The sequence below is a fragment of the Anabrus simplex genome, chromosome 2 (genome assembly GCF_040414725.1).
Source record: "Anabrus simplex isolate iqAnaSimp1 chromosome 2, ASM4041472v1, whole genome shotgun sequence".
Lineage (NCBI taxonomy): Eukaryota > Metazoa > Arthropoda > Insecta > Orthoptera > Tettigoniidae > Anabrus > Anabrus simplex.
In genome coordinates this window covers 1,073,513,937-1,073,541,060 of record NC_090266.1, presented here as the reverse complement: position 1 = coordinate 1,073,541,060, position 27,124 = coordinate 1,073,513,937, and the positions used below count along the sequence as shown (strand labels likewise).

The 27,124-nt window shown below is 37.7% G+C and overlaps 1 protein-coding gene across 4 annotated transcripts in view; it reads left to right on the top strand.

Annotated features, from left to right (window-relative positions):
- The window catches only part of LOC136864708 (ubiquitin-conjugating enzyme E2 S), a 123,597-nt gene that overhangs the window by 47,990 nt on the left and 48,483 nt on the right, over positions 1-27,124 (top strand). For all 4 annotated transcript variants that reach the window (XM_067142035.2, XM_067142038.2, XM_067142037.2 and 1 more), the window contains one exon: positions 1,412-1,559. In XM_067142035.2, the coding sequence (XP_066998136.1) occupies positions 1,412-1,559 (148 nt within the window). The remainder of the gene's footprint in view (positions 1-1,411; positions 1,560-27,124) is intronic.

Genomic DNA, 27,124 nt, shown 5'->3' with positions numbered 1-27,124 from the left:
TTAACACACAATATTTTCTCTTTATTAAATTTTTATAAAATTATTTAATTAGCATTTACAATACCTTACCTGATTTATTTGTCATGACATTGTGTTAAAAGATTTACTTGTTGCCATAATTTGTTCTAAAATATTGTATACAGAACAGCTGTTTTATTAATATTGTCTTATACTTTGATCTATGCATGACAGGGTCTTTTTTAGCTTTGGTCGGAGCACCAATTAGATTATGGTACAGCTGGCTCAATGACAATCTGTCGTCCAGGCGGTAGGTATAATGCGTGCCTTTCCTCCCCACTACATTGCGGTGATTCACATTTATAAAAATCTTCTTCTAGCAAATCTATTAGTCTAAAACCTGTCTGGCATTACATTTTGAAGTTCAAAATGGTGTCCCTCAGCTGTCAAACATGATTGACATCTCGTAAACAGGTTTGCTGACACTCGGCGAATCTCAGCCCATGCGATGTTCAAAATAACTTGTGCAGTGTTCTCTTGAAAATCTTCTCTTATGTAAGGGTTGTTCACATACACTTTACCCATCAGAATCCCCCACAGCTAATAATGATGGGGATTTAAATTGGGAGATCTAGCGGAATAATTAACCACGCGATCTTCGAAAACTTCCCCTATTATCTCCATAGACCGATTAACATTGTGTGCTGTTATATTAACTTGCATGAAGTAACTATTACTTCTTTCTTCTTCCATCTCTTGAAAGAATGGCCTGAGAATGAGCTCTATATATCATTCAGCATTTATTTTTTCATGGAAAAATACAGGTCCGACAATCCTGCAAGCACTTGTTGCGCATCAAACTTCTATTTTTACATCATGAAGTGAGCGGACATTCAGCTGGTGCAGATTTTCTGCATACCAGTAGTGATTGTTTTGACTATTTACACAGCCACTTAAGTGCAGCTATGCCTCATCGCCAAAAATATCAGGTACTGGCTAGCAGTGAGTTTGAACGGTTTGGCTTTTTTATAGTTTTATAGTTTTATTGCTTTGTGTGCAGAAGTTACACATTAGCTTGTATGGTGAGACATGAGAGGGATTTTGTTGGAGTTCTTTCCAGGAGAGCTCCAATTTCATAAAGCTTTTCCTCTGTTAAAAAATTGTCTCCTGCTTGTTTTCTTGTTGAGAGTGGACCTGGTGGTGCAGAACTTCTTCTTTAAATTAGGTACCAAAGCTAACACACTGATCACACTATCAATACCACATGTGTTAAACTAAACTATTGCAGTAGATCATCTTAGCCAGGCATGAAGCACTTTATCTCTTGGCAAATGAGTCACCCGTCTGTGCTATCGCCTTCCTGTGCAAGCCACTTGCCCAAAGGTTAAAAAAAAGACCCTGTAGTTCTGTAGTGATAGAGATTTTTATCTTACAAATTTTCTTTTGTTTTTAGATGTCCAATGTGGAAAATCTTTCTCCACAAATCATTCGTCAGGTGGTAAAAGAGTTGCAAAGCTTGGTAAATGATCCACCTGAGGGGATTAAGGTGACCGTTAACGATGAAGATGTCACGGATATCCAAGCTTCTCTCGAAGGTCCAGGTACGAACATGATTTAAATGGAAACATTCAGTTAAGTAGGAAGATTCATTCCTCTGTGGCATTTCTCAGGGAGGTGATTTGTTTGGTCATTGGAATACAGAAATATAATTAAAAAGTTAGCTGTCCAGTGTTTAATGGTGGAGTTCACCTCATTTAAGGGAGATTACTGCTTTCACAATATTGATATAGTCTTTTTCTCTCTCTTGTCCCTGTTGCTTGCCTTGTAGTCACATAACTCGCCCCAAGTTACCGAGCACACGGAGAACACTGGTTATTGAAAATGCTGATTTTCATTACCATTATTGATCTGGTGATGAAAATCCATCTGCTTTGGAATTGTTGGTAACCTTTTTTACAATTGTTTTTTCTGTATAACTTCAAGGTAAGAGCGAAAGAAGGAATGTCAAAATTAAAGAAGGCATTTTGAGGGTATATCACAAAGCCTGGGTTGACATGTTTTAAATGAGAATGTATGGTACCTCTTTCATCTACAAACTGCAAGTGCTACAGTCTGAGTAAGAGACAAATATTCCACTTCTGTTGGTGACTTTTTGCATAATTTTGTGAATAAATATGCATTCTTAGCTGGGTATTGTAGATATATGTCATAATGCACAAGGGGAGGCATAATTAGCCTGTGTGATATTTGTAGGCTATTGCAAACCCTCATGGTGAATGGCCCTTTCAGGAAATATTTGCAATTAAACTTGAGCTGATGTGATGACAATTGTACTTCAGGTTCTTTAAAGATATATCAATGGCAATACCATCTCAATCTTGACACTACAAGCCTGATTTGTTGGAAGAAATGCCTTTCATTGTTCATACATGTATGAGGTTTTAGCACAAGTCTCACTTCTCCATTACACAGTGTTTGTCATAGATTGAACAGAAATTATCCTGAAACACTAAACACAAATTATCCTGAAACATTATTTGTAGAACTTTTCCTTTTGAATTTTTTCTCATATGTTTTCATTTTTCTGTCCTTTGTTGTAACACACTATTTAAAGATTTCTGCTTGTACTTGCTATGTTTTGGACGTCAATGTATTTTAGTATTAAGGGTTACTTCAATTCAACATTGTAATTCATATTGTCATACTTTTAATGTGTACACAATTCCTATGTTTTTTGCATATTATTACTAAACATGGATTTATACTCCAGCAAAAAATTTGTAAAAACTATCCAATTATGACAGGTCTTAATCTTGAGACAATTATGTAGGCTGAAGATGCTTGTAAATAAAGCGAAACATGTCCCTGTAAATTCGTGTTGTAGTATTATGAACTAACAACACAAAACCAATTTGTATTGAATAGGTGGATTAAAATAATCACTATATTGTAAGCATTTGTAGCAAATTTCAATATGGGTCTAATCATGAGATTGGTTACATGGAATACAGTAATCTTTACAGTAAACCCTCATAGTAGCCCAGTAGATAGTCCACATCACATTGCCAATGATGCAGAGACTTCAGATACCATTTGCCTCATCATGTGCGAAGTTTGCATTCTCATGTTTCACAGCATTGGTAGTGTTTGGCAGTGTTCTCTCATGCCCCAAACTCTCTCTCACCTTGGGGATGAGGTCAAAATCACATGGAGATAGGTCACGTGATTATGGCAGGTGTTCCAGTACTTCCCACGTTGTTCCTGCCTTTATAATAACTAACTCTTAAGAGAATTTGTATTATTGGTCTACCTTTCAAAACAGTTTGGCCTTGTCACGTCAATTTTGCGTGGAGTCTGACTTACTACAGCATTTACATCATCCTGTGCATGTTACCTGTCCAATGTACCATCTTCTCTTGCTATGTCCATGTTATGCTTTCCAGGACATATGACCATTTTATAGTAACACCATACAAATGTGAGGGGGAAAAATAGTTGCCATATGCCGCAACCCTTGTATTTCCAAGTTATATCATCCTTCTGCTCTTTGTATCTAGTGTCTGCATTTCATGTCCTAAGTGCTTGATGATTTCTCATAATTTGAGATTTCCCTTGGAATTTTAAAGTTTTCCTTTCTCCCTGTTCCCTTGTCATCATTATAGTCTTTTGTGTGTTTTTTTAACCTGTAACTTACTCTGTTAACATGTTACTTAATTATACTTTTATCATTATTTTTATTTACATATTGTCATTAATTTGTTGTCATCCGTACAACATTAGCAATACGCATTCACCTAATTAAGTCATTATTACTGTTTTGGTCTTGTAAGATGTCAGTCATAGTCTTACAACACTGGACATGGCCAGAGATGAACACCCAGTTTAAAAATTTGTTGCCTGTAAACGAGTAAACATATGTTCCCTGGTGATATAATTACGACTTCAATATTTCCTTTAGGGTGTAAACATGATGGAGTTGTTCACCTCACTGCACATCTCGTCACTCTTTCCGCCGTTTAATACATTGAGTTATAATATTTAGTCAGACAGTGAAATATACAAAACATAGTGATAGTGGAACTTTCTTCAGCTTTATAATTTACGAATTGATGGAAAAGGTCACACGAAATATCTCTACTAAAGAATTTCTCCTGCGTTCAAATATGAAAATTTGTTGAAACCATATGCTCCCAAACATCTAGATGAAGAGAAGGAGCTATGTAATAAGAAACTGTCAGTGGCGCAAAAAATGGTGGAATGCAACTTCGGAATTCTGTCCGAAATGAAAATATTGCACTATAAATTGAGGATAATTATGTCCACCTTTTCAATACAAATACAATGTGTCATTAACACATCACGAATTTATTACCCTTCGAAAAATTGGGACTGGTTTCGGCATTATTTGTATGCCATTATCAGCCATAGGAAACTTTGTGACAAGGCTTAAGTACAATATTAACATAACATACAACAGAAATATATATAAAAATTGACCATATTCTTACATAACTATTAAAAAATGTTGGTGTAGTCCTTAAAACTTAAGATTAAAATTGGTAGCATATTTATATGCAACATATTATGCCTTATTACTTCTATACAATTTTTTGCTAAAGTTAAAGCTTTGTCAGGTTATTTAAATATTACAAAATGCTGATTTAGCATCCAGTTAAAAATTTTTTTTTTTTTTTTTCAATCTTTGAAAACTTTTATAACTACTAGGCGTTTAAAGGTAATTGTGCATTTTGGTCAAAAATACCTAAAAATGACATGTATTAAAATGAGTTCACCTATTAACAAATTGGAAACAGTAACCTATTTGTACTAGGTGTAGATATATGTTACAGTATAAGTCTTTGGTAACTCAATATCTTGCGTTAATGCAGTTTGGTTATTTAACAGCAAATCGAGTAAAATGATAAGTTCGGCTGATATTATTTTAGATTTTAAAACATTATTTGTCCATTTTAGAGGTCCCTTGAGTAAAGATTTTTTTTAGTGGGCAAAACAGTTCCTTATTAGAATTGATTACAGGTTCACTCTGTTTTGGGGTTTGTATAGAATGAAATTCTTATTTCATTATATAATGTTGTTTTGCAATATTCATATACATAATGTTCCGTCTTTGCTGGTGTTCTTAAAATATAGATCGACTTAACAGGAGTGGACTGGTGAACCGGAATTTCGTGGAGCATTACATTCAAGGTCTTTGAGGTTCTAGAAATATCTCGATCCAAGACGGACCCCAAGCACAACGTCGTCAAGAATAAAGCCAGAGAGGAACTGTCTACTGGAAAGGCAGATAACGCCTAGTAGTTATAAAAATTTTCAAAGATTAAAAAAAAAAAATTAACTGGATGCTAAATCAGCATTTTGTAATATTTAAAGAACCTGACAAAGCTTTAACTTTAGTAAAAAATTGTATAGAAGTAATAAGTCATAATATGTTGCATATAATATGCTACCAATTTTAATCTTAAGTTTTAAGACCAACATTTTTTTAATATTTATGTAAGAATATGGTCAATTTTTATATATATTTCTGTTGTATGTAACGTTAATATTGTACTTAAGCCTTGTCACAAAGTTTCCTATGGCTGATGATGGCATACAAATAATGCCGAAACCGGTCCCAATTTTTTGAAAGGTAATAAATTCGTGATGTGTTAATGACGTCACATTGTATTTGTATTGAAAAGGTGGACATAATTATCCTCAATTTATAGTGTAAATCTAGATTCAATACGGACCAAAATGAAGTTCTTAACTTTAAATGAAAATATTGCACAAAGCAACAGAAACATTCTGAAACTGCAGAAGCTACTGTTAAAGCTACTTGATCTCTCCATAATACAGTAATTGACAGAGAGATTAAACAAATTAAATTGCAGAGATCCCATCCTCCAGAGTGATGTCAGAGTTCGAATGTTTCAGTTCATTAATTTATTATTTCGTTTTAGGTAAACGTTACAGTAATCAGGTGCAGTTTTCGTGAAGTAGCAAATATACAGTACTTTCGCAGGTTTTTAAAAGTTTGTGTGTTTGGCATTACCACTGAGGCCAAATACGTAATCATTAATTATTCTATTATTTTGAAAAAGCTTGATGTATCTATTGTAGAAATGACAGGATGTAAAAGATTATATCATTACAACTGATAATTAAATTATTATTATTATTATTATTATTATTATTATTATTATTCTACTTCTTCGCCAATGGGTCACCTAGGACCACGCAGAATCAATATTTTTCGGCCTTCTTTTTTGCCCAGTATTTCTTCATCTTTCATGACTGTGCACGTCTCCTGTTCTCCGACCATGCCGATTGTGTGGGTTTCCTTTCTTGTTCCTCAAATCCCCATGTTTGAATAATGTTTTGTATTTCCTTTCGATCTTGTAGATATAGCAATCCTAATTCAGTGAAGTCTCTGTCTAATAATTTGTACCACTTTGGTTTAGTGGCCTTGTTTTGTAGAAATTCGTAAGTTTGATGTGAAAATCTGTTACCGTTCATTCGTTCCAAATGCCCTGAAAATTGGATTCGTAACATTCAAATTGCATCTGTAATTTTTGAAATGTGCTTGTATATTTCACTATTAGGTTCAGGGCAATTGTTCCTTTAATCCCTTTTGTTGTATGTTGAGAGTATCTGCAGCATGGAGTGCTTCTGGTTTAACTACTGTATTGTAATGTCGTATCTTATTGTTCCATGAAAGACATTGTTTATTGTAAATGGTTCTTGTTAGTTGGAAAGCAGTTTCCATCTTTCAAATTCTTTAAGTTATGGATTTCCTTTCATTACAATTTGCTGTAATCCATTCACCTAGGTATTTGAATTCATTCACCCTTGAGAGTTTGTTAGTGCCATTGATAAGTTCTTGTGGTGCGTTTTTGATGTGTCATGTATTTAGTTTTATCGTATGATATTTGAAGTCGAAGTCTTGCTGCTTGTTCCTGTAGAATATAAAGTTGCTTTTGTGCATCTGGTATGTTTTTAGCTATAAGTGCCATATCATCAGCAAAGGGTAGACAGTCAAATTTTATACCTTTATTCTTAGGTCCTAAATGGTGAGATGGTGCACTTGCTTTCTTCCATTCAAGAGCACAATTGAAAAACAGTGGACACCCCATCCCCCTGTCATACTCCTGTGTTTATCATATGCTTTTTTGAAATCAACGAATGTGATCACATAGTTTGTTTTTTTTTTCTGTGGTACGGAAGTATGTTATTGTATTCTTTAAATTAAGAATTTGCTATGTGCACGACCTTCCTTTTCTAAATCCAGCTTGGTATTCACCTAATTCTTGGTTCAGTTGATGCTCTGCGTGGTTCAGGATGATTGAAAGGATTTTATAGGTAACCTAAGGGGGAGAGATTCCCTGATAATTATCTGGATCAGTCTTACTTCCTTCTTTATGTATTGGGTGTATGATTGCTGTTTTCCAATCTGTAGGGATATTTTGGGTTTGCCATATTGTCAGCATAATTTCATAAAGTTTCATGATAAAGTTTTCTCCTGCATTTTTCCATAGTTCTGCCACTGTTTGGTCTTGCCCTGAAGCCTTGTTGTTTTTTAGTGATTTAATTAATTTCCTGGACACTTGGTGGGGTTAAATCAGGGTTACTTCGGGGAAAGTTGAACATAAACTTCTCGTGGTGTTTCACAATTAAGTAATGTAGAAAAGTATGTTGCCAGGGTTTCACAATTAGCACTGTTAGTGTAGGTGATTTTTCCATGTTCATTGGCAAGATGGGGTGATGGTGGTGAATGTTTGGTTAACTTCTGTTTAAAAGTTCTGTACTAATTTTGTGAATTGTGTTTCTTAAAGTCTTCTTCTATAGTTTGCAGTTTTATAACTTCACTTTGTTTTTGAATTTTTCTTATAGATTTTGTTACTGTCTTTCTAACATTTTTAAGATTTTGAAATGTGGTTGAATTTTTGTTGCATGACCAATTATGCCAAGCTTGTTTTCTTAGTTGTATGACCTTGTCACATTCATCTGTCCACTAAGCATGTTTTCTGGTCCTCATTAGTGGTGCTATGTTTTTTGCTGTTTGTAGAATTCCTGCTTGGAGTTGTGACCAATTTTGCGGATTCAATTTTTCTGTTACTATCTTAAAGTTTTCATTATCTTTAATGTGTTCTGTGTCATATTTTTGTTGGGTAGCTTGGTTTGTAATTTTTTTTTTTTTTTTTTTTTTCTGGAATTATGTCAATTGAGAATTTAGTAGGACAATGATCAGAGTCCAAGTCTAGTCCTTTGAGGACTTGAGTTTCATGATTTCTGTTGTATTAATGTGGGAGATAGGATGTGGTCCAGTTGATATTCACACAAAGGGTTAGGTGAGACCAAGTCTTAATTTCGGAGGTTTTTTTTTTTTTTTTTTCGTGAAGAAAGTTGATTTAAAAAAGAAATCATGACTTATGCATATCTCAATAAGTCGCATCCCATTCCTATTAGTCTTGTATATGACCAGACCATTTACCATCCCAGTATCTACCGTATATTTATTTTCTTTACCGATTTGGGTATTGAAATCCCCCATGTCGTGTTGAAACTTTTTGTAAAATATGATCTAAATGGTTCGAAAATTGTTCTGCTTTATCAGGATTGTCTTTGTTAGTAATATTAGTTGGTGCATGCCCATTAATTAGAGTATATGTTTTATTTTCTGATTTTATAGTTAGAGTGGAATGACGCCCTGAGTAGGACTTGTGTCACAACTGAGTCTAGTATTGATTTATGTACTATAAATCCAGTTCCAAATTGTGGACAATTCGCCATAACTCGTTCGCCCAGTTTTCCTTTAAATATCCTGTAGTTTTCTGAGTTGAAGGAACATTCATCTGTATATCGTGATTCTTGAAATCCAATAATTTTAATGTATCATTCTGTAGATTTATTTAATATTTTTCTCAATTTCCTAGTTTTCAGAAGGGAATTGACATTAAATGTCATTAACCACATTCGTGATTTGGACTTAATTCTGTTCTTACGGGGATTTGAGGTACTCTGACTTAACCTCCTTGCACACTTCTGTGTTCTCAGAATCCGAATAGAACACATGCTGTTTTTCAACCGAGGAATTTGACCCCCTTGAGGTAATTAAGTTTAGAAGGTGCTTTCTTCATGTTGATTCACTTGGTTGAGTTTCTTGACTGGGGTTTCAGTCGATATACATTCAAAGTTCCACTTGAGATCTTCTCCACTGTAGATGACGTTGTGGACTTCACTCTTAACCCTGAGTACGGGTCTTCCATGTTTATAGCCCCTGGAGAGAGGGTGTCCCAGTATTTTGAAGTCCCCAGGAACTGGGCTGTCTGTTGGTCCGCGGGTTCCTATTCCAAGGTATTTGAACCAGCCCACATTTCTGTGAGCCCCCTATCTGCCACCTGGGGATGCACCCTCTGGAGGTTAACAGGCTTCCCCGAATGTGATAATTAAATTATATTATGTTTAATTTAAATGTTCACTTAATATCTTGTTTAATTTTTCCTTAATTGCGTGCATGAGTAAACAGAAATAAATAAATGCAACCCAATGTAGAGAACTATTCATCATTGTTACCTGTGGCACTACAATTGTCTACAACCTCTTTTCAACATTTATCTTGAACACATCTGTTATAGTACAAATTGTGACACTAATTCCATTGAGCAGTTTCGCAGAAAGTATTGCTTGTGTCATCCCATAGAGGGGACAATGACGTGACCTTGCGACAACCAGTCGCATTGCGAGTTCCAGACACCTGCATTCTGAAATATAAAACTAATTTGATTCCTGGTGAACGGCGAGATGTGTGGCGAGGTGTGCAGCTCCATGTTTTGGCTCATTTCCTACTGTTGGTTTGTTCCCTCAAGGTCACACGGTGAGGTGAACAACTCCAACTTGTTTACACCCTTATGGAAACTGTACACGAGATGATGCCATCCATTGGATGTAACCACACTAAAATACACTCGGTAAAACACACTGTTCAAATAACATATCGTTGCTGCCTCTTTACCCTCAAGTATATATCATAGTCCAGCACTCTAAAGTTTGCTACAAAATGAAAGTAACAGATTTATGGTTAACTTAGTGCTTATATAAAAGGTACCAAACCATTCACTCAAGTGGAGGACTAGTGGCAAATTTATAATGTGGAGGTAATGAGATTCTACTGGAAATATTCACTGTCTCATACTCATCATACGATGAAAGAAGAAACCCACGAAAATCCAAAATTTATCATTGTTTGGAAGGTTAACATCTACCATTGCATTAAAGTGACCAAAGTATTGCTGTTGTTAGACTATGCACTCTCCCACCCTCAGTATAATTAACTTAATGATAGTGATATTTTACATTAAACATGTTTTCTGTACTCCAGTGAATGGACCCTGGCATTATTATAGTCCTGAAGTAGGAACACACACGGTTACTTCCGCATCAACTAATTGAAGATAATTTGGAGACTCTTCTAGGTGATGTGCAGGGTAGTATGTTCAGTGACAATCTGTTAAATGCTTTATATTCGTGGAAGCCATTTCTTTTCATTTCCAAATAAGTTAATCTATAACAGTGAGGTTTCTCAGTCTATCAGAACTAATTCAGGATAAAGGAAGAAAATACCTGGATTAGAAAATGTTCAATTATAAATTTTACCTGAAAAAGACATAATTTAATTAAAAACAGAATGACAGGTTTCCTTCTTGGAAAGAACATTTCAAATAACATATCGTTGATGCCCCTTTACTCTCAAGAATGAAACTTGTCAGTCTGTTTTCAATTAAATAACTTTTTCAAGTATAATTTATTAAATGTTTTCTTTTTAAGGAATTCTTTAATTTTATTTATGCTGAATTAGTTTTGACAGACTGGAAAACATCACATTTATAGAATTATTAATCTTAAAAATGACATCAGAAAGATCTGAAATAATCTTCAGATGCAGAAGACATAATTTAAATGGTTTGAAATCAGTAAAAGAACGTACTCCAGATTACGAACAAGACATTGAGACAGATATAATATGGGATTTATTAGCTGATAGTCCTGAATAATGAGAATGATGAGAAAATTGCAATCAAAGATCAGCAAAAATGAATCGTGTCGGGGTTGAAGAGTTTTCATTATAATGGCAAGCTCCATCTCCCACTGCCAGTCACAGTTGAGTTTGGGAGTTTAGATTATAATGGTAGGTCCCTTTGCCTACTGCAAGTCACAATCACTTTGGGGTTCAAATCCCACTGTCGGCAATCCTGAAGGTAGTTTTCCATGGTTTCCCATTTTCCCATTAAGGCCTCGGCTGCTTCCTTCCCACTCCTAGCCCTTTCCTATCCCATTGTAGTCATAAGCCCTATATGTGCTGGTGCGACGCAAAGCCAATAAAAAAAAATGCTTTTGGGAGTTTTCATTGCCGAGAGCTAGTTACAATTGAATTCTCTTTCTGTTCAAATTACGTTGTCCGAGGTGGTGGTGGTGGTGGTTGTTGTTGTTGTTGTTGTTGAAGTGAGGTTGTTTTATAAAACTTCCTTTTAGACTGCAATTTTTGTTTGCCCCTGTGGCTACAGAATCACAAGACTGTCAGAAGAGCTTATATATGAACAGGCTACATATAACTGGCCATGGGAGAAACAATTGTTTCTTAAATCCACACCAGCATCTTTTAAGGACTGTCCCTGAGCTCTGTTTATTTTCATTGCGAAGCATAATTTAATGGGAAATTGCAGTCGTTTGAATGGAAGGTGGTAGTTGGAGGGAGTCAAAGGCATGCAGGGGATGAAAACCTTTTCTCCCCCACCACATCCTGTCAAAATAGTTGCTTTGATCATTTTACTATGTACAGACTTCACTTGCAGCCTGGTGCCATTACAATGCTTACGGGGATATCAGATTTCGTAGCAGCACTATAGATGCTTCAGCTTTCGGACTGAGATTGTGAGGTGGAAAACCTGGTGGATTTAAAGTGTGGAGGAACTCCATAGGGTAGAGGAATGACCATGTCCCCTATCTCCACCACAGATTCCACAGACTTGTATCTCACCATCTTAGTAGAAAGTTTGTCCAAAAAGGAATCATCGATGCTTGTTGCGGTGCCATTCTTAGGAGTGAGAATAGCTCTCTTCTTAAGCGAATTCAGCCAGCGAGTCAGTGTCCTTTACCTTAAGTAAGACAGAAATAGAAAAACAGGACTTGTCACCATTCGTGGGTGCACGGTGGGGTAGTATTACACCGCCAACAACAATGAGCTCCATGCCTAACAAATACTATTATGGAAAAGAAAAGGAAGTCAAGTATGAGAAACGGGAACTATGTACATTATACAGGAGCTGTAGGTAAACAGAAAGGAAAACGTGGTAGAACTATAATCTGAAGAATATGTGTCTGAAATGGTGGAAAGTATTAAGAATAAAAAATTTAAAAAATATATGTGTATGTTGATAAAAGCCAGCTTCATTGTACTGTATGATAGAACGTGGAAGCACGTCTGATTGTACTGCTGTGAATGAAACAGTTGCACGCAGAAGCTCCTCTGCGCTTTTCTAGGTATAGAAGATAGAATGGAAAAGAAAAGGAAACTAGTCGGCTATGGGTAACAGGAACTACAGTATACAGAAACTCTAGGAAGTTCTGGTAGAACTGTAATAGCTTTGTGACCGAGCATGTGCCTGCGTGGTTTGGGCCATGTAGCTATTAACTTGCATTCAGGAGATATTGGGTTTGAACTCCACTGTTAGCAGCCCTGTAGATGGTTTTCTGTGGTTTCCCATTTTCACACCAGGCAAATGCTGGGAGCGAGTAGGGTTTCACTGTTCCGATATATTAACATCTACTAGGCACTCATTCAGGGGCACAGCGGGATTGTTCGATACGCTCTGTTTATGTATGACCAAGCACTATCATAGAACGAGTCTGTACAACCGAGTTATGGTTCAAAGGGCATCTTAATCTAAATAGATCTTATGAGGTAGAAAGAATTTCAGTGGAAGATAAGAACGTCTTAGATGGATTTAACTGCAAGCAAGACCAAGAAGTTTGTTTTATTTTGAGTTAATCCAAGAGATAACTGTTTTTAACACAAATTTTTTAAAATGTTACCTCAATAATGGCAAATACAGCAACTATTAATGCTATTTAGATAAGCATTATTATGAAAACTTTTTAAAGAGAGAAAGAATGAAATTGTATGTTTTAAGTTAGTATTTTACGATTTTTAAATATTTATGTTTTTAGTGGTAGTTAGTATTTATATTTATGGATCTTAGAGTATGTGGAATTTTGTTTTGAGATCTCAGATTCACTTAAGAAGATAGTGGGCTATCTCTCAAAACATGTACGAGTAATAATTATATAAACTAACAAATTGTATAATAAATATTGACAGGATGGACCCAACAACTAACCGTGGCATTTTTCATGAGCTTAGGCAATGGAGATTTGTGTGCAATGACATCAGTAGACAAGTAAGCTTGCATGGAGATTTTGAGGAAGGAAGGATCTTTTTTGAGATTTGTTTGTGGTGTCAATCTCTGTAGATCTTTTGCCACTACTTGCACCATATGATATGAACCTGTGTGTAATTGTAATTGCGGAAGTGTAGTGTGTTGAATGTGAGGAAAGGAATGTTAAGGATGACACAAACACCCAGTCCCCAGGCCAGGGATATTAATCATTTACAATTACAAACCGCTGACCCGGCCGGGAATCGAACCTGGGGCCGCCGGGTGACAGGCGGACTTATTGCCCCCTACACCGCGTGGCTGGATTTCGTATATATAAGGAAAGATTATAATATGAAGATAAAGTTGGAATTCAAGAGGACAAATTTTGGTAAATATTAATTTGCAAGAAGAAGAATAATCAGGGATTGGAATAATTTATCCAAAGAAATGTTCAAAAAATTTCCAAGTTCTTTAAAATAATTAAGAAAATACTTAGAAAAAAAAAGATAGTGTACAGCCACCTTGGCAATAACCCTTAATGCAGATTGATTGATTGATTGATTGATTGATTGATTGATTGATTGATTGATTGATTCCCACAAATGAATCTGCAGAAAAAACAAAATGGGTTTATGGTCCCAAAAGAAGGAATAGTTTCTTCCAAAATCACTGTAGCAGTAGGCCTGACCCATTTTAGGAAAACCTAGAAGAAACTGTTATTTGTGCATGTAATCTTCGTGAAACATTCACGGACCTAGATGACTAAAACCTGGATCTGTTAAAAACTTTCATTTTTACTATATGGATCTGTTTTTAATTTGTTCATATTATATTCTGTGTGCAATTGTCTCTAAACGTCAACCTGACACCGGGCATGTGGTGAGGGAATCCATCATTCCTTGAATTTTGTCATGTCCCACTGCGCAGTGGTTTTGTGCACGTGTCTGTCCTCCTAGTTATTTGAAATTCATTATTTTCCACAGCAGTGTGCTACTCTTCGTCCGACTCGTTGGCTGAATGGTCAGCGTACTGGCCTTCGGTTCAGAGGGTCCCGGGTTCGATTCCCGGCCGGGTCGGGGATTTTAATCGCTTGTGATTAATTCTTCTGACTCGGGGACTGGGTGTTTGTGTCCGTCCCAACACTCTCCTCTTCAAATTCAGACATCATACCACACTACAAACCACCACAGAAACACGCAATAGTGATTACATCCCTCCATATAGGGTTGGCGTCAGGAAGGGCATCCGGCCGTAAAAACAGGGCCAAGTCCACATGTGCGACCCAGTTCGCACCCGCGACCCCACAGGTGTGGGAAAAGCGGTAGGAAAAGTAGTAGTAGTGTGCTACTCTTCCTTGTTGGTGAAGGTTTGTGATTTTCATTTGCAGTGCATTGTTGTAATCCTTGCAGTTCACTGAGATTTTCCCCTACCCTTTCGCCTTATTAAGTTAGTATTTCTGGCATAGTTTTATACTGTAAATATTTTGACTACGTGTGAATGTCTTGAACTATGGAAGACAAGTCTGCACGGAAAATGTTACAATGGATAGATGAAGTGGTAAAGGAGATGAACAGAAAGGAAGAAGCAGGTGAAGATTCAGATGATATTATTGACATTTGCAGTGATAATGTTGAACAAATGGAACAAAATAGCCAAAATGAGTTTTCAGGCATTGAAACAAAACCTGTTGCTGCAAATTTTGGCCATGTGGTACGAAATAGACCCATATACACAGGGAAAAGGAAGTTACTACATGGGATGTACACTGCAGAAACATGACGGATAAGACTAGGCATAGGAATCTCGTGAGATGTCCACCAGGTACCAGAGGACAAGCACGAAATGTAAATTCAGCATTTATTTTTCCCTGAACACACTATAAAATTAAATTGTGTATCATACCAATCTCAAATTGACAGAAATCGTAAAAGAATCACACGTGAAAGAGATGTTCATAATACGGATTAAACAAGGTAAAATACCCTACATTTGTCACTACAATGATCTTGATGTTGTTGTTTGAATAATCAGTTTTGATGCAGCACTCAACGCCACCCTATGATGTGCCGACTTTTTCATTTCTGCATAACTGCTGCATCCTACATTTGCTCTAATGTGCTTGTCATATTCATACCTTCGTCTATCCCTCCCGTTCTTACTGCCTACACTTCCTTCAAAAACCAACTGTTCCTACATTTCTTCTGAAGCCACATAGGTCTTCTCCCAACTCGGTTCAACTTGTCTTTCCATTCTTCTGTAAATAATACGTGTTAAAATTTTGCAGGCATGAGATACTAAACTAATGGTGCAGTAGTTTTTACACTTGTCAGCACCGGTTTTCTTGCCGAAAATCGGATGGCGTTTCTCCTGTCTCATACATCCTACGCATTAAATGGAATAACCTCGCCATACTTGTTTCTCCTAAGGCAGTCAGTAATTCAGAAGTAATGTCATCAATTCCAGGTGCCTTGTTCCTATTTAGGTCTCTCAGAGCTCTGTCAAATTCTGACCTCGAAATTGGGTCCCCCATTTCATCAGCATTAACAGCCTCTTCTTGTTCCAGAACCATATCATCTACGTCTTTACCTTGATACAACTGTTGGATATGTTCCTGCCTTGTCTTCTTTCCCTAGAAGTGGTTTTCCATCTGAGCTCTTAATATTTCTACACTTGGTTTTTCTTTCTCCAAAGGTTTCCTTGATTTTCCTCTGTGCAGCATCTACCACGACCATACAACCTTCAACATCCTTGCACTTCTTCAGCCATTATTCCTTAGCAGTCCTGCACTTTCTATTCACTTCATTCTTTAATATTCTGTATTCCTTTTTGCCCTCCTCATTTTTTGCATTCTTGTACTTTCGTCCATCAATCAGGTCTAGTACCTCCCGAGTTATCCATTGATTCTTAGGTGATCTTTCCTTTCTTCAGCAGCCCTAGAGACCTCATTCTTCACGACTGTCCATTCTTCCAGTATTATGTTTTCTTCAGCCTTTTCATTTAGTCCTTGTGCAACATGTTCCTCGAAACAGTCCCTTACACTCTTTTCTTTCAACTTGTCTAGATCCCTCCTCATTGTATTCCTACCTTTCTTCAGTTTCTTTAACTTCAGGTGGCATTTCATAACCATCAAGTTGTGGTCAGAGTTCCACGTCTGCTCCTGGGAAAGTTTAGCAATCCAACACCTGGTTTCTGAATCTCTGCCTAATCATAATGAAGACTGTTTTATACCTTCCAGTGTCTCCAGGTCTCGTCCACGTATACAGCCATCTTTTGTGGTGTATGAACCAAGTATTAGCAAGGAATAAATTATGATTGGTGCAGAATTCAACCAGCTGATTTCCTCTTTCATTCCTTTGACCCAATTCAAATTCTCCTACTGTATTACCTTATCTTCCTTGGCCTACCACTGCATTCCAGTCTCCCATCACAATTAGATTCTAGTCACCTTTTACATATTGCATTAAATCTTCATATATTCTTTCAATTTCTTCATCTGCTGAACTAGTAGGCATATAGACCTACACTATTGTGGTGGGCATTGGCTTCACGTCTATCTTGACGACAATAATCCTTGCACTTACTGTATTACCTTATCTTCCTTGGCCTACCACTGCATTCCAGTCTCCCATCACAATTAGATTCTAGTCACCTTTTACATATTGCATTAAATCTTCATATATTCTTTCAATTTCTTCATCTGCTGAACTAGTAGGCATATAGACCTACACTATTGTGGTGGGCATTGGCTTCACGTCTATCTTGACGACAATAATCCTTGCACTATGCTGGTGGTAGTAGCTTACCCGCTGTCCTATTTTCTTATTCATTATTAAGTAAGCCATCTCCTGCATTTCCCCTGTTTGATTTGGTGTTGATAATTCTGTAGTCCTCTGACCAAAAATCCTGTTGTTCCTGCCAACGTACTTGAACCATCTACATCTAAATTTAGTCTATCCATCTCCCTTTTCAGATTCTCTAACCTATCACAACGATTCAAACTTCTAACATTCTACGCTCCGACTTGTAGAATGTCAGTATCCATCCTATTGATGATTGCCCCCTCTCGTGTAGTCCCCACCCAGAGATCCAAATGGGGGAGTATTTTTCCTCCGGAATATTTTACCCGGGAGGAAGCCGTCATCAGTATATTTATTCATACCGAGAGAGCTGCATGTCCTCGGGAGTTAGTTACGAGCTGTAGTTTCCCCTTTCTTTCAGCCGTGTAGCAGTATCAATGTAGCTGAGCCATGTTGAGTATTATTACAAGGCTATATCAGTCAATCATCTACACTGCCGCCCTTGTAACTTCCGAAAGGCTGCTACCCCCATTTGATGAACCATTCGTTAGTCTGGTCTCTCAACAGATACGCATCCGATATGGTTGCACCTGCAGCTCGGCTATTTGGTTCATTGGGACACGCAAGCCTTCCCACCACGACAAGATCACGTGGTTCTGAGGGGAGGAAAATATTGTAAAGCTACAATAATTCTTATGAAAATAATTCAAAAAAAATGAATTAACCAGTTAAATCTAAAACTGTACTATAAACATGATTTTCTTCGTTTATTTCATGGCCATGGTTCATTGTGTGGGTTACTGTAGTCACGTCCTAGTTCGTGAACCATGGGCAATGGCTGAGTGGCCTAGTAAGTGGTCCTGAGAGTCGGGATACCAGTTGCTATGGAATGGGAGTGGGCATCTCGGACATATTCTGAGTCATGGCCCTCCTTGTACTTAGGCGGCTAGGACTATACAATTCACCGGTTGTCCAAAACCTGTTAGAGGAGAGATCCTCACTTGGACTATGTGCAAGTAGGTTAGCATCCTGCTTTTTGAATTTGCCAAGCTCAGAACATCTTAAGCAAGCCTCGGACCTATGGGAGTAACGGAGTCCCACTCCCATTTGACAGGCGAGGGACTCCTTGGAAACAACTTGGCGAACGAAATGGAATTCGATGGGGAGCTATCAATATTAATGGGGCATATGGAAGAAAGAAAATAGAACTGGCTGAGTCAGTAGAGAGGATGCATTTGGATGTGCTGGGAGTAAGTGATATTCGGGTAAGGGGAGATAACGAGGAAGAGATAGGATAATATAAAGTGTACTTGGCGGGTGTTAGAAAGGGAAGGGCAGAGTCTGGGGTAGGGCTCTTTATCAGGAATACCATTGCACGCAACATAGTTTCTGTTAGGCACGTAAGTGAGCGAATGTTGTGGGTAGATTTGTCAGTTGGAGGAATTAGGACTAGAATTGTGTCCGTGTATTCACCATGTGAGGGTGCAGATGAGAATGAAGTTGACAAGTTTTATGAAGCATTGAGTGACATCGTGGTCAGGGTCAACAGCAAGGATAGAATAGTGCTAATGGGCGATTTCAATGCAAGAGTTGGGAATAGAACTGAAGGATACGAAAGGGTGATTGGTAAATGTGGGGAAGATTTGGAATCTAATGGGAATGGGAAGTGTTTGCTGGACTTCCGTGCTAGTATGGGTATAGCAGTTACGAATACATTCTTCAAGCATAAGGCTATTCACCACTACACATGGGAGGCTAGGGGTACCAGATACATAATAGACTATATCATAACAGACTTCAAATTCAGGAAGTCTGTTAGGAATGTATGAGTTTTCCGGGGATTTTTCGATGATACAGGCCCCTATCTGATCTGTAGTGAACTAAGTATCTCTAGGCCTAGGGTAGAGAAAGTGAAATCTGTCTGCAAACGAATAATGATAGAAATTCTCCAGGACGAGGAAATTAGAAGTACATGGATATGATTAGTGAGAAGTTTCGAACAGTGGACAGTAAGCAGGCTCAGGATATAGAAAGAGAATGGGGTGGCATACAGGGATGCTGTTGTAGAAACAGCAAGGGAATGCCTAGGAACAACTGTGTGTAAAGATGGGAAAAGGCGAACATCTTGGTGGAATGATGAAGTGAGAGCAGCTTGTAAACTAAAAAGAAGGCTTATCAGAAATGGCTCCAAACAAGGCCCGAGGCAGACAGGGATTTGTACGTAGGTGAAAGAAACAGAGCGAAACAAATAGTTGTTGAATCCAGAAGAAAGTCTTGGGAAGATTTTGGTAATAACCTGGAAAGGCTATGTCTGGCAGCAGGGAAGCCTTTCTGGACAGTAATAAAGAATCTAAGGAAGGGAGAGAAAAAGGAAATGAACAGTGTTTTGAGTAATTCAGGGGAACTCATAATAGATCAGTGGAGAGGTGGAGGGAATATTTTGAACATCTTCTCAATGTAAAAGGAAATCATCCTGGTGGTGGTGTGAACAGCCAAACTCATGGGGAGGAGGAAAATGATGTTGGTGAAATTATGCTTGAGGAAGTGGAAAGGATGGTAAATAAACTCCATTGCCATAAAGCAGCAGGAATAGATGAAATTAGGCCTGAAATGGTGAAGTATAGTGGGAAGGCAGGGATGAAATGGCTTCAGAGAGTAGAAAGATTAGCATGAAGTTTTGGTAAGGTACCTTCAGATTGGACAAAATCAGTAATTGTACCTATCTATAAGCAAGGGAACAGGAAGGATTGCAATATCTATCGAGGTATCTCATTGATTAGTATACCAGGCAAAGTGTTCACTGGCATCTTGGAAGGGAGGGTGCGATCAGTGGTTGAGAAGAAGTTGGATGAAAACCAGTGTGGTTTCAGACCACAGAGAGGCTGTCAGGATCAGATTTTCAGTATGCGCCAGGTAATTGAAAAATGCTACGAGAGGAATAGGCAGTTGTGTTCATGTTTCGTAGATCTAGAGAAAACATATGACAGGGTACTGAGGGAAAAGATGTTCGCTATACTGGGGGACTATGGAATTAAAGGTAGGTTATTGAAATTAATCAAAGGCATTTATGTTGACAATTGGGCTTCAGTGAGAATTGATGGTAGAACGAGTTCTTGGTTCAGGGTACTTACGGGGTTTAGACAAGGCTGTAATCTTTCACCTTTGCTGTTCGTAGTTCACATGGATCATCTGCTGAAAGGTATAAAATGGCAGGGTGGGATTCAGTTAAGTGGAAATGTAGTAAGCAGTCTGGCCTATGCTGACGACTTGGTCATAATGGCAGACTGTGCCGAAAGCCTGCAGTCTAATATCCTGTGACTTGAAAATACGTGCAGTGAATATGTTATGAAAATTAGCCTCTCAAAGACTAAATTGATGTCAGTAGGTAAGAAATTAAACAGAATTGAATGTCAGATTGGTGATACAGAGGTAGAAAGGTCTATAATTTCAAATATTTAGGCTGTGTGTTCTCCCAGGATGGCAATATAGTAAGTGAGATTGAATCAAGGTGTCGTAAAGCTAATGCAGTGAGCTCGCAGTTGCGATCAACAGTATTCTGTAAGAAGGAAGTCAGCTCCCGGACGAAACTGTCTTTACATCGGTCTGTTTTCAGACTAACTTTGCTTTATGGGAGTGAAAGCTGGGTGGACTCAGGATATCTTATTCATAAGTTAGAAATAACAGACATGAAAGTAGCAAGAATGATTGCTGGTACAAACATTTGGGAACAATGGCAGGAAGGCACTCGGAATGAGGAGATAACGGCTAATTTAGGAATGAACTCGATGGTTGAAGCAGTACCCATAAACCGGCCTTGGTGGTGGGGTCATGTGAGGCGAATGGAGGAGGATAGGTGGCCTAGGAGAATATTGGACTCTGTTATGGATGGTAAGAGAAGTTGAGGTAGGCCAAGATGACGATGGTTAGACTCAGTTTCTAACGATTTAAAGATCAGAGGCATAGAACTAAATGAGGCCACAGCACTAGTTGCAAATAGAGGATTGTGGCGACGTTTTGTAAATTCTCAAAGGCTTGCAGACCGAATGCTGAAAGGCTTAACGGTCTATAATGATTATGTATGTATATATGTATTTCATGGCCAAGGAAAAGTCTCACAACACACCCGCTTCTGTTCCTAATAACCTTTCACCCTGTGCCAGGTTAACTTTACAGATTTATTCTAAGTGTGCAAACATTGAATTTACGGATGTCATTGGAAAGTCCACAGAATTTTTATCTAAATAGAAATGAATTTATTTAATCAAAAATATTTCAGTCATCACATAGAAATATTTTGTAAATTTACTTACTACAGTAGAAAATTATAAGTGCGAAAGAAGTATGCGAGATAAAATCAGACATGCTGGGGATGACGCAATAGAAATATACTTAAGTTATCCCGGGTTTAAAATGTGACTCGACTGTGTAGAAACAATATTTAACAAAGTTGTATGCATTTTGCGGGAAGGAAATCGGCAGACTAACTTCATTCTGTGTTCAGATCCAGCAAGTGTATTATATAACGTTATATTACTAGTGGTATTGGACAGGAAGCTAGCAATAATTATTTCTAGTGCTAACGGAGTGAACTGTCAGTTGAGTGACTGTAATTAACAGATTAAAACCAAAGTAAGTATTAACATATATCTTTTTGTGTGAGTTTAGGTGATGGAGGCCGGTTGACAGATTGATGAGGTCTTGACTTGGGCAAGGAAAGTATGGGTAGTCTCAGAAAATAAACAGCGCAATTCATTTTGGTTTACGAGTTTAGGTGGTGGGGGCCAGTTGATACAGATTGATGAGGTCTGTACAAGGACAAGGAAAATGTGGATAGACTCAGAAAATAATAAACACCACAATTAGGCCCGGTTTCTTCAATTCTTTGTTAAGTTTTAACTAACAATTGTTATTAATTTAACAGTTTGGTTTAATGTGCCCTGTTCCACGAACACATTTCCAACATTTTTTACTAAGCAATTGTTGAAGACATACCGGGCGAGTTGGCCGTGCGCGTCGAGGCGCGCGGCTGTGAGCTTGCATCCGGGAGATAGTAGGTTCGAATCCCACTATCGGCAGCCCTGAAGATGGTTTTCCGTGGTTTCCCATTTTCACACCAGGCAAATGCTGGGGCTGTACCTTAATTAAGGCCACGGCCGCTTCCTTCCAACTCCTAGGCCTTTCCTATCCCATCGTCGCCATAAGACCTATCTGTGTCGGTGCGACGTAAAGCCCCTAGCAAAAAAAAAAAAAATTGTTGAAGACAAATGAAGACATTTCCGTGAGATTTCTAAACGCGTTTGGCAGTGAGCGTCTTTTGTTTGTTTACATAAAGTGCTCCTAGTGTTGTGTTGAAATAGAATTTTGTTGCACATGGTTGACATTATTATAGGATATGGTTAGTGGAGACTGCTAAGACGTAAACATGTCAAGTAAGAGGCAACAAAAACGTTATGATAAATGCGATACATGTGTTGTTATAGTTTTAATTTGAAAGTACGTGAGTGTGCTTAAAAAAATAAAAAACAATTTTATCACATCATTCGATATAGTCTATTCTTATATCAGTGCAATCTAAAGCTCCTACATCACTGGGAAAATGTGTTAATTGATATGTCTTGAATGATTTTCAGGCATTCTTTTATTGTGGGGAAAATAATGTAATGCGTTGTTTATGCTGCAATGACAGCAGGAATTTTTTGCAGATTTCTACACACTCTTGTCTTACACTCTTGAACATAGTCTCCTACAGTTACATGTCAAGTGTCTCAGGCATAATATCTGACAAGGAGAGGCCAGACCCTGCATACAACTGATTTCAATGAGCTTCAATGTATCTGTGGGGGACACTCAACAGTAGCTTGTGTATAAGGGTTTAGGTCAATACACTTTTGTTTTTGAAAAAAAAAAAAGTGAGGTCAAATGTCATGACACAGGATCCACTTTGGACAAAGTGGAGTAGCTAGAACACTGAACGGCGAACAAATTTTACCTAATAATTTCTGAAAAATTGATGAATCCCCAATTCCAATGCAACGCATGTATACTTGGAGTTACATCACAGTCGAATGGAGTGGTGGCCTAGTGGTCACCATACTTGTCTGCGAACCTTGTACACGTGAGTTCGAGTCTCGTTGCAGCTATAAATTTTGTACAAAATAAATTAATGAGGGAACATGAAAATAAAAATGGGTACAAAAATATTATGCAAATTGCAGCACACTTTATTTTCTGCCTGAAATTAATATAGGCCTAAACATTCTCACAGTTACTGCTGGATCTCTCTCTCTCTCTCTCTGTGTGTATATATAATTTCTGATATATATATATATACACTTTATTTTTTACCTTGAATTTATGTATATATTTATATATATTAATTTGAGGTAGAAAATAAAGTTCACTGCAGTTTGTCTAATATATTTATTAGCATTTTTACCTTCACGTTCCCTCAAATAATAATTTAATTTGTATTAAAAAATATAGCTAGCGGGACTCGAACTCGCGTCGTCGCGGTTCGTAGACAAGTATGGTGACCTCTCGGTCACCACTCCGCTTGACTGTGTTGCAACTCTCCAAGTATTGAGCTCTTATTGAAGTGCTCATATAATTAGTAATTTCTTTGAATGTACAGAGAATATTTCATTTTTATTAAGTACTAGTAACTGGCAGGGTACATCCACATTCAGCAGCACATGTCGCAATTTTTGCAGGGTGCTTTGAGCTCGGGTTTATTTGCTCGCCAGCTAAGTTTAGAAGGAGAAATTTCAACATGACGTACACAAAGCAGAACAAGGAAACAATAGAACTCCAACGGACAACATTTTGGAGGCCCAGCGAGAGCCTACAGGAATTGGAAATATACGTTTGAAGTAAGCAGCACGAGCGCGATGTGCTGGACCATTGAAATGATGGAGCAGCAGTCAATTTGGCTAGGCATTGGTCTATGCGAGTGATGGCCCTGATCAAGGATACAGCAGCATCTAAGAGGAGGAATTGATAAATGCGATGAGCGTGTGGGCTAGCTACGTTTTTATTTGGTGAGATTCTGTGCAGGTGACATAGAGAGAAGTAATATTTACACGAGTGCAGGTCAGAACTTATGTTTCTTGATAGTGTGGGGACTTGAACTTTGGTTTAAGACGCTCAGTCTGTATTTCGATTATTCAAGATGTTAAACTTTTGAGAATGGCTTTTATTTTCCGATTTCTGGAGGGAAGAACAGTTTCCAGATAGTCATTCAATGTTTAGTAGCTTGCCGGTGTAAACAGATTTTACAAGGACAACAAATTCAGTAATTTCCAGTCCTGCATTTAACTGGGAAATATCTGACTTTAGTTACAGTGAGATAAGAGGAGTTGTTCCGCTAGGCTGAATGAGAATTGGTTTCAGGGTTAGTGGAAATTACCCCGGCCGTAGTACTCTAGTAACCGGCAGGTTAATCTTTACCTAGTTTCTACATCATGAACAAGGGGATGTTGTAGACGACATCCAGAAGCAGCAACGGAAAATATGACATCACTTTTCTTCGCCAGAATGGAAACCAAAGGACTGATCCAAGTCTTTTCTGAAGGCATCATCATCGATATGGCTTGTTAAAACACGATGGGAGCTGGCTGTTCCTACAGCTGGTGGCGATAAGTCAACAAAATAGATGAGTACGGAATTTTAATGTAATTATGTGAGTGTGAACGTGTTTTAATGTTGCAAAAGGGGATAGGTTAGTTTTGATATTTGATTACTGTAAATTTAGCTTTTGTTTGGAAGGACTACGTCCTATTTAAGAAGCTTGTTAATGTAAATACAATTGTAACGTAAATGTGGACCGTTGGCATAAGGTCACGGCTTGCTTTCTTTCCATTTTTATGCAGATTATTAGCTTAGTGGTTAGTGTCTTTCTTTTTTATGAGTCTGTTTCTTATGTTTAGCCTCTATTTTTTTATTTGTTTGCTTTGATGTTTGAGATGCAGTGTACGTCCTGGGGTTTAAAAGTAAATAAGAATTTAAATTAAAGTCAGGAAGGACTAGAGTAGTATTAATGGGAGCTCAAAGCGTACGGAAACATGCCGTCACATTTTCTGGAATTTATTGCATGACGTGATTGTGTGAGGCGGTAGAGCTTGGAACCACAAATTTTGATAGCATCATCTTTGTGACTATTTGAATATCAAGATGAGTGTAGATTAGTAATTGATTCAAGAGTTCTTGGAACCCAGTTTCGTCTTCGAAGTTCCAAATAGTTAGAATAGCTTTTTCTGTAAAATTTTATTATTAATGTGAGTTTCTTGAGTTGTAAGATTGAGATATTTCAGTAACTTTCAAATGTTCAGATATGATCAATTGTCTATATGGCATTTTCTTAGTTTCAAGTTATGGTTTTATTACAGAGTTGGCCACTTTATTATTCATATTTAACTATACGAGCGCGAGTGCTTTGATTTGTGACCAGTGCAGTCTTGTTTCTTTTCATGCGAGCGAATGTTAGACAACCTCATTTATATTTGTATCAGTTTTGGTAACTTTAGGACAAGTGATATGGCTTAGTGTGATTTTGAGTAAGAGGACGCGTTCCTCATTTGAAAGGCCTGCATCTTCGTATTGTGTGACTTGTCTTGGGTAGACTGTTGAGCAGCGAGTGTAAAGGGTTGGACCCTGTGTTTTAATCTTTGCTTCTTTATTTTGGGAGACTGAATCCTCGCTTTAGTGTCATTACACCGTGTGTTGGCGAGGGTGGATATGTTTGTCGACCTAGGAGAGTTTTATTTTAGCCTATTCTTCGTGATTTTATTGATTTTTTTTTAACATGTCGCTACGCTTGTTGCAGTAGACGAGATTTTTATATCGCGATGTTTAGTTTGGATTTTCTTTTATGATATAACCGTGCTGAGGAACATTTGTGTCATTTGATTTATTTCAGGAAGCAACGTTGAAATATGTGTTGAAAGTTAAAGCCTACTCTTTTTTTAATGAATTTGTGTCATGTATTTTATTTCAGGAATCCACGTTGATTTGTGCGTGTCGTTATCAAGTCCACCAGTTGATTGCTTTTATGTCATGCAGTCGTGCCAAGTCCCCCCCCCCCCATTTTTCATCGTTTCTCCCGATCGCTGGGTCCGATCTCCCGATTTTCAGAGCAATATCCGTAATTTTTGTATTATTTTAAACTCCCGCAGATTTCCTTGTTCTATCGATATATGGCTGAGTATGGCTGGTCGATAGTAGTTCTAATAATGATACCAGATGGCAGTACGGGGCATGGTGGCCAGTCATGTGCTGCTCTTTGGTCTATAATACAGTCGTTCTCTTTGCAAGGGAGTCAAGCGAGTAACATTCTCTTTGGAGTAACCTAACCTCAGAAACATAGTCGTTCTAGCCGGGGCAAGACCTGCAGAAGTGCTCATGTTGTGTCTTAATATTTGATTTGGCCAAAATGTCAAAAAAAAGAAATATGATGCTGTGTTTAAAAGTGCTAATAGGGAAGAGTTTCCGTGTTTGAGTGAATCCAGAAAGGGACCAACGTTCACATTCTGTACTATATGTAGGTTTGATTTTGCAGTTGCACATGGCGGGAAATGCGATATACTCAAGCACATGCAAACGTAAAAACATAAGGAGTGTGTTCAATGTGTAGAAAGAAACCAGAAACTGAACCTTTCATGTAAAAACCAAGATGTAAATCCTGTGACGAATGCGAAGGCGTTATTTACGTCATTTATAGCAGAAAATAACCTGCCTGTAAATTGTGCCGATCACGCGCGACCTTTGTTTCGCAAAATGTTTCCTGATGTTATTTATAAGTTTCATTTCCGTATTGATGGATATTACTTTACAGAAAAACAATATATATACAAATCTCCACCTTATCAATACAAATTTATTTTACATTAAGCAAGTAAATATAGTCAAATAGTCAAGACTAGTTTCGACCCCTAGGGG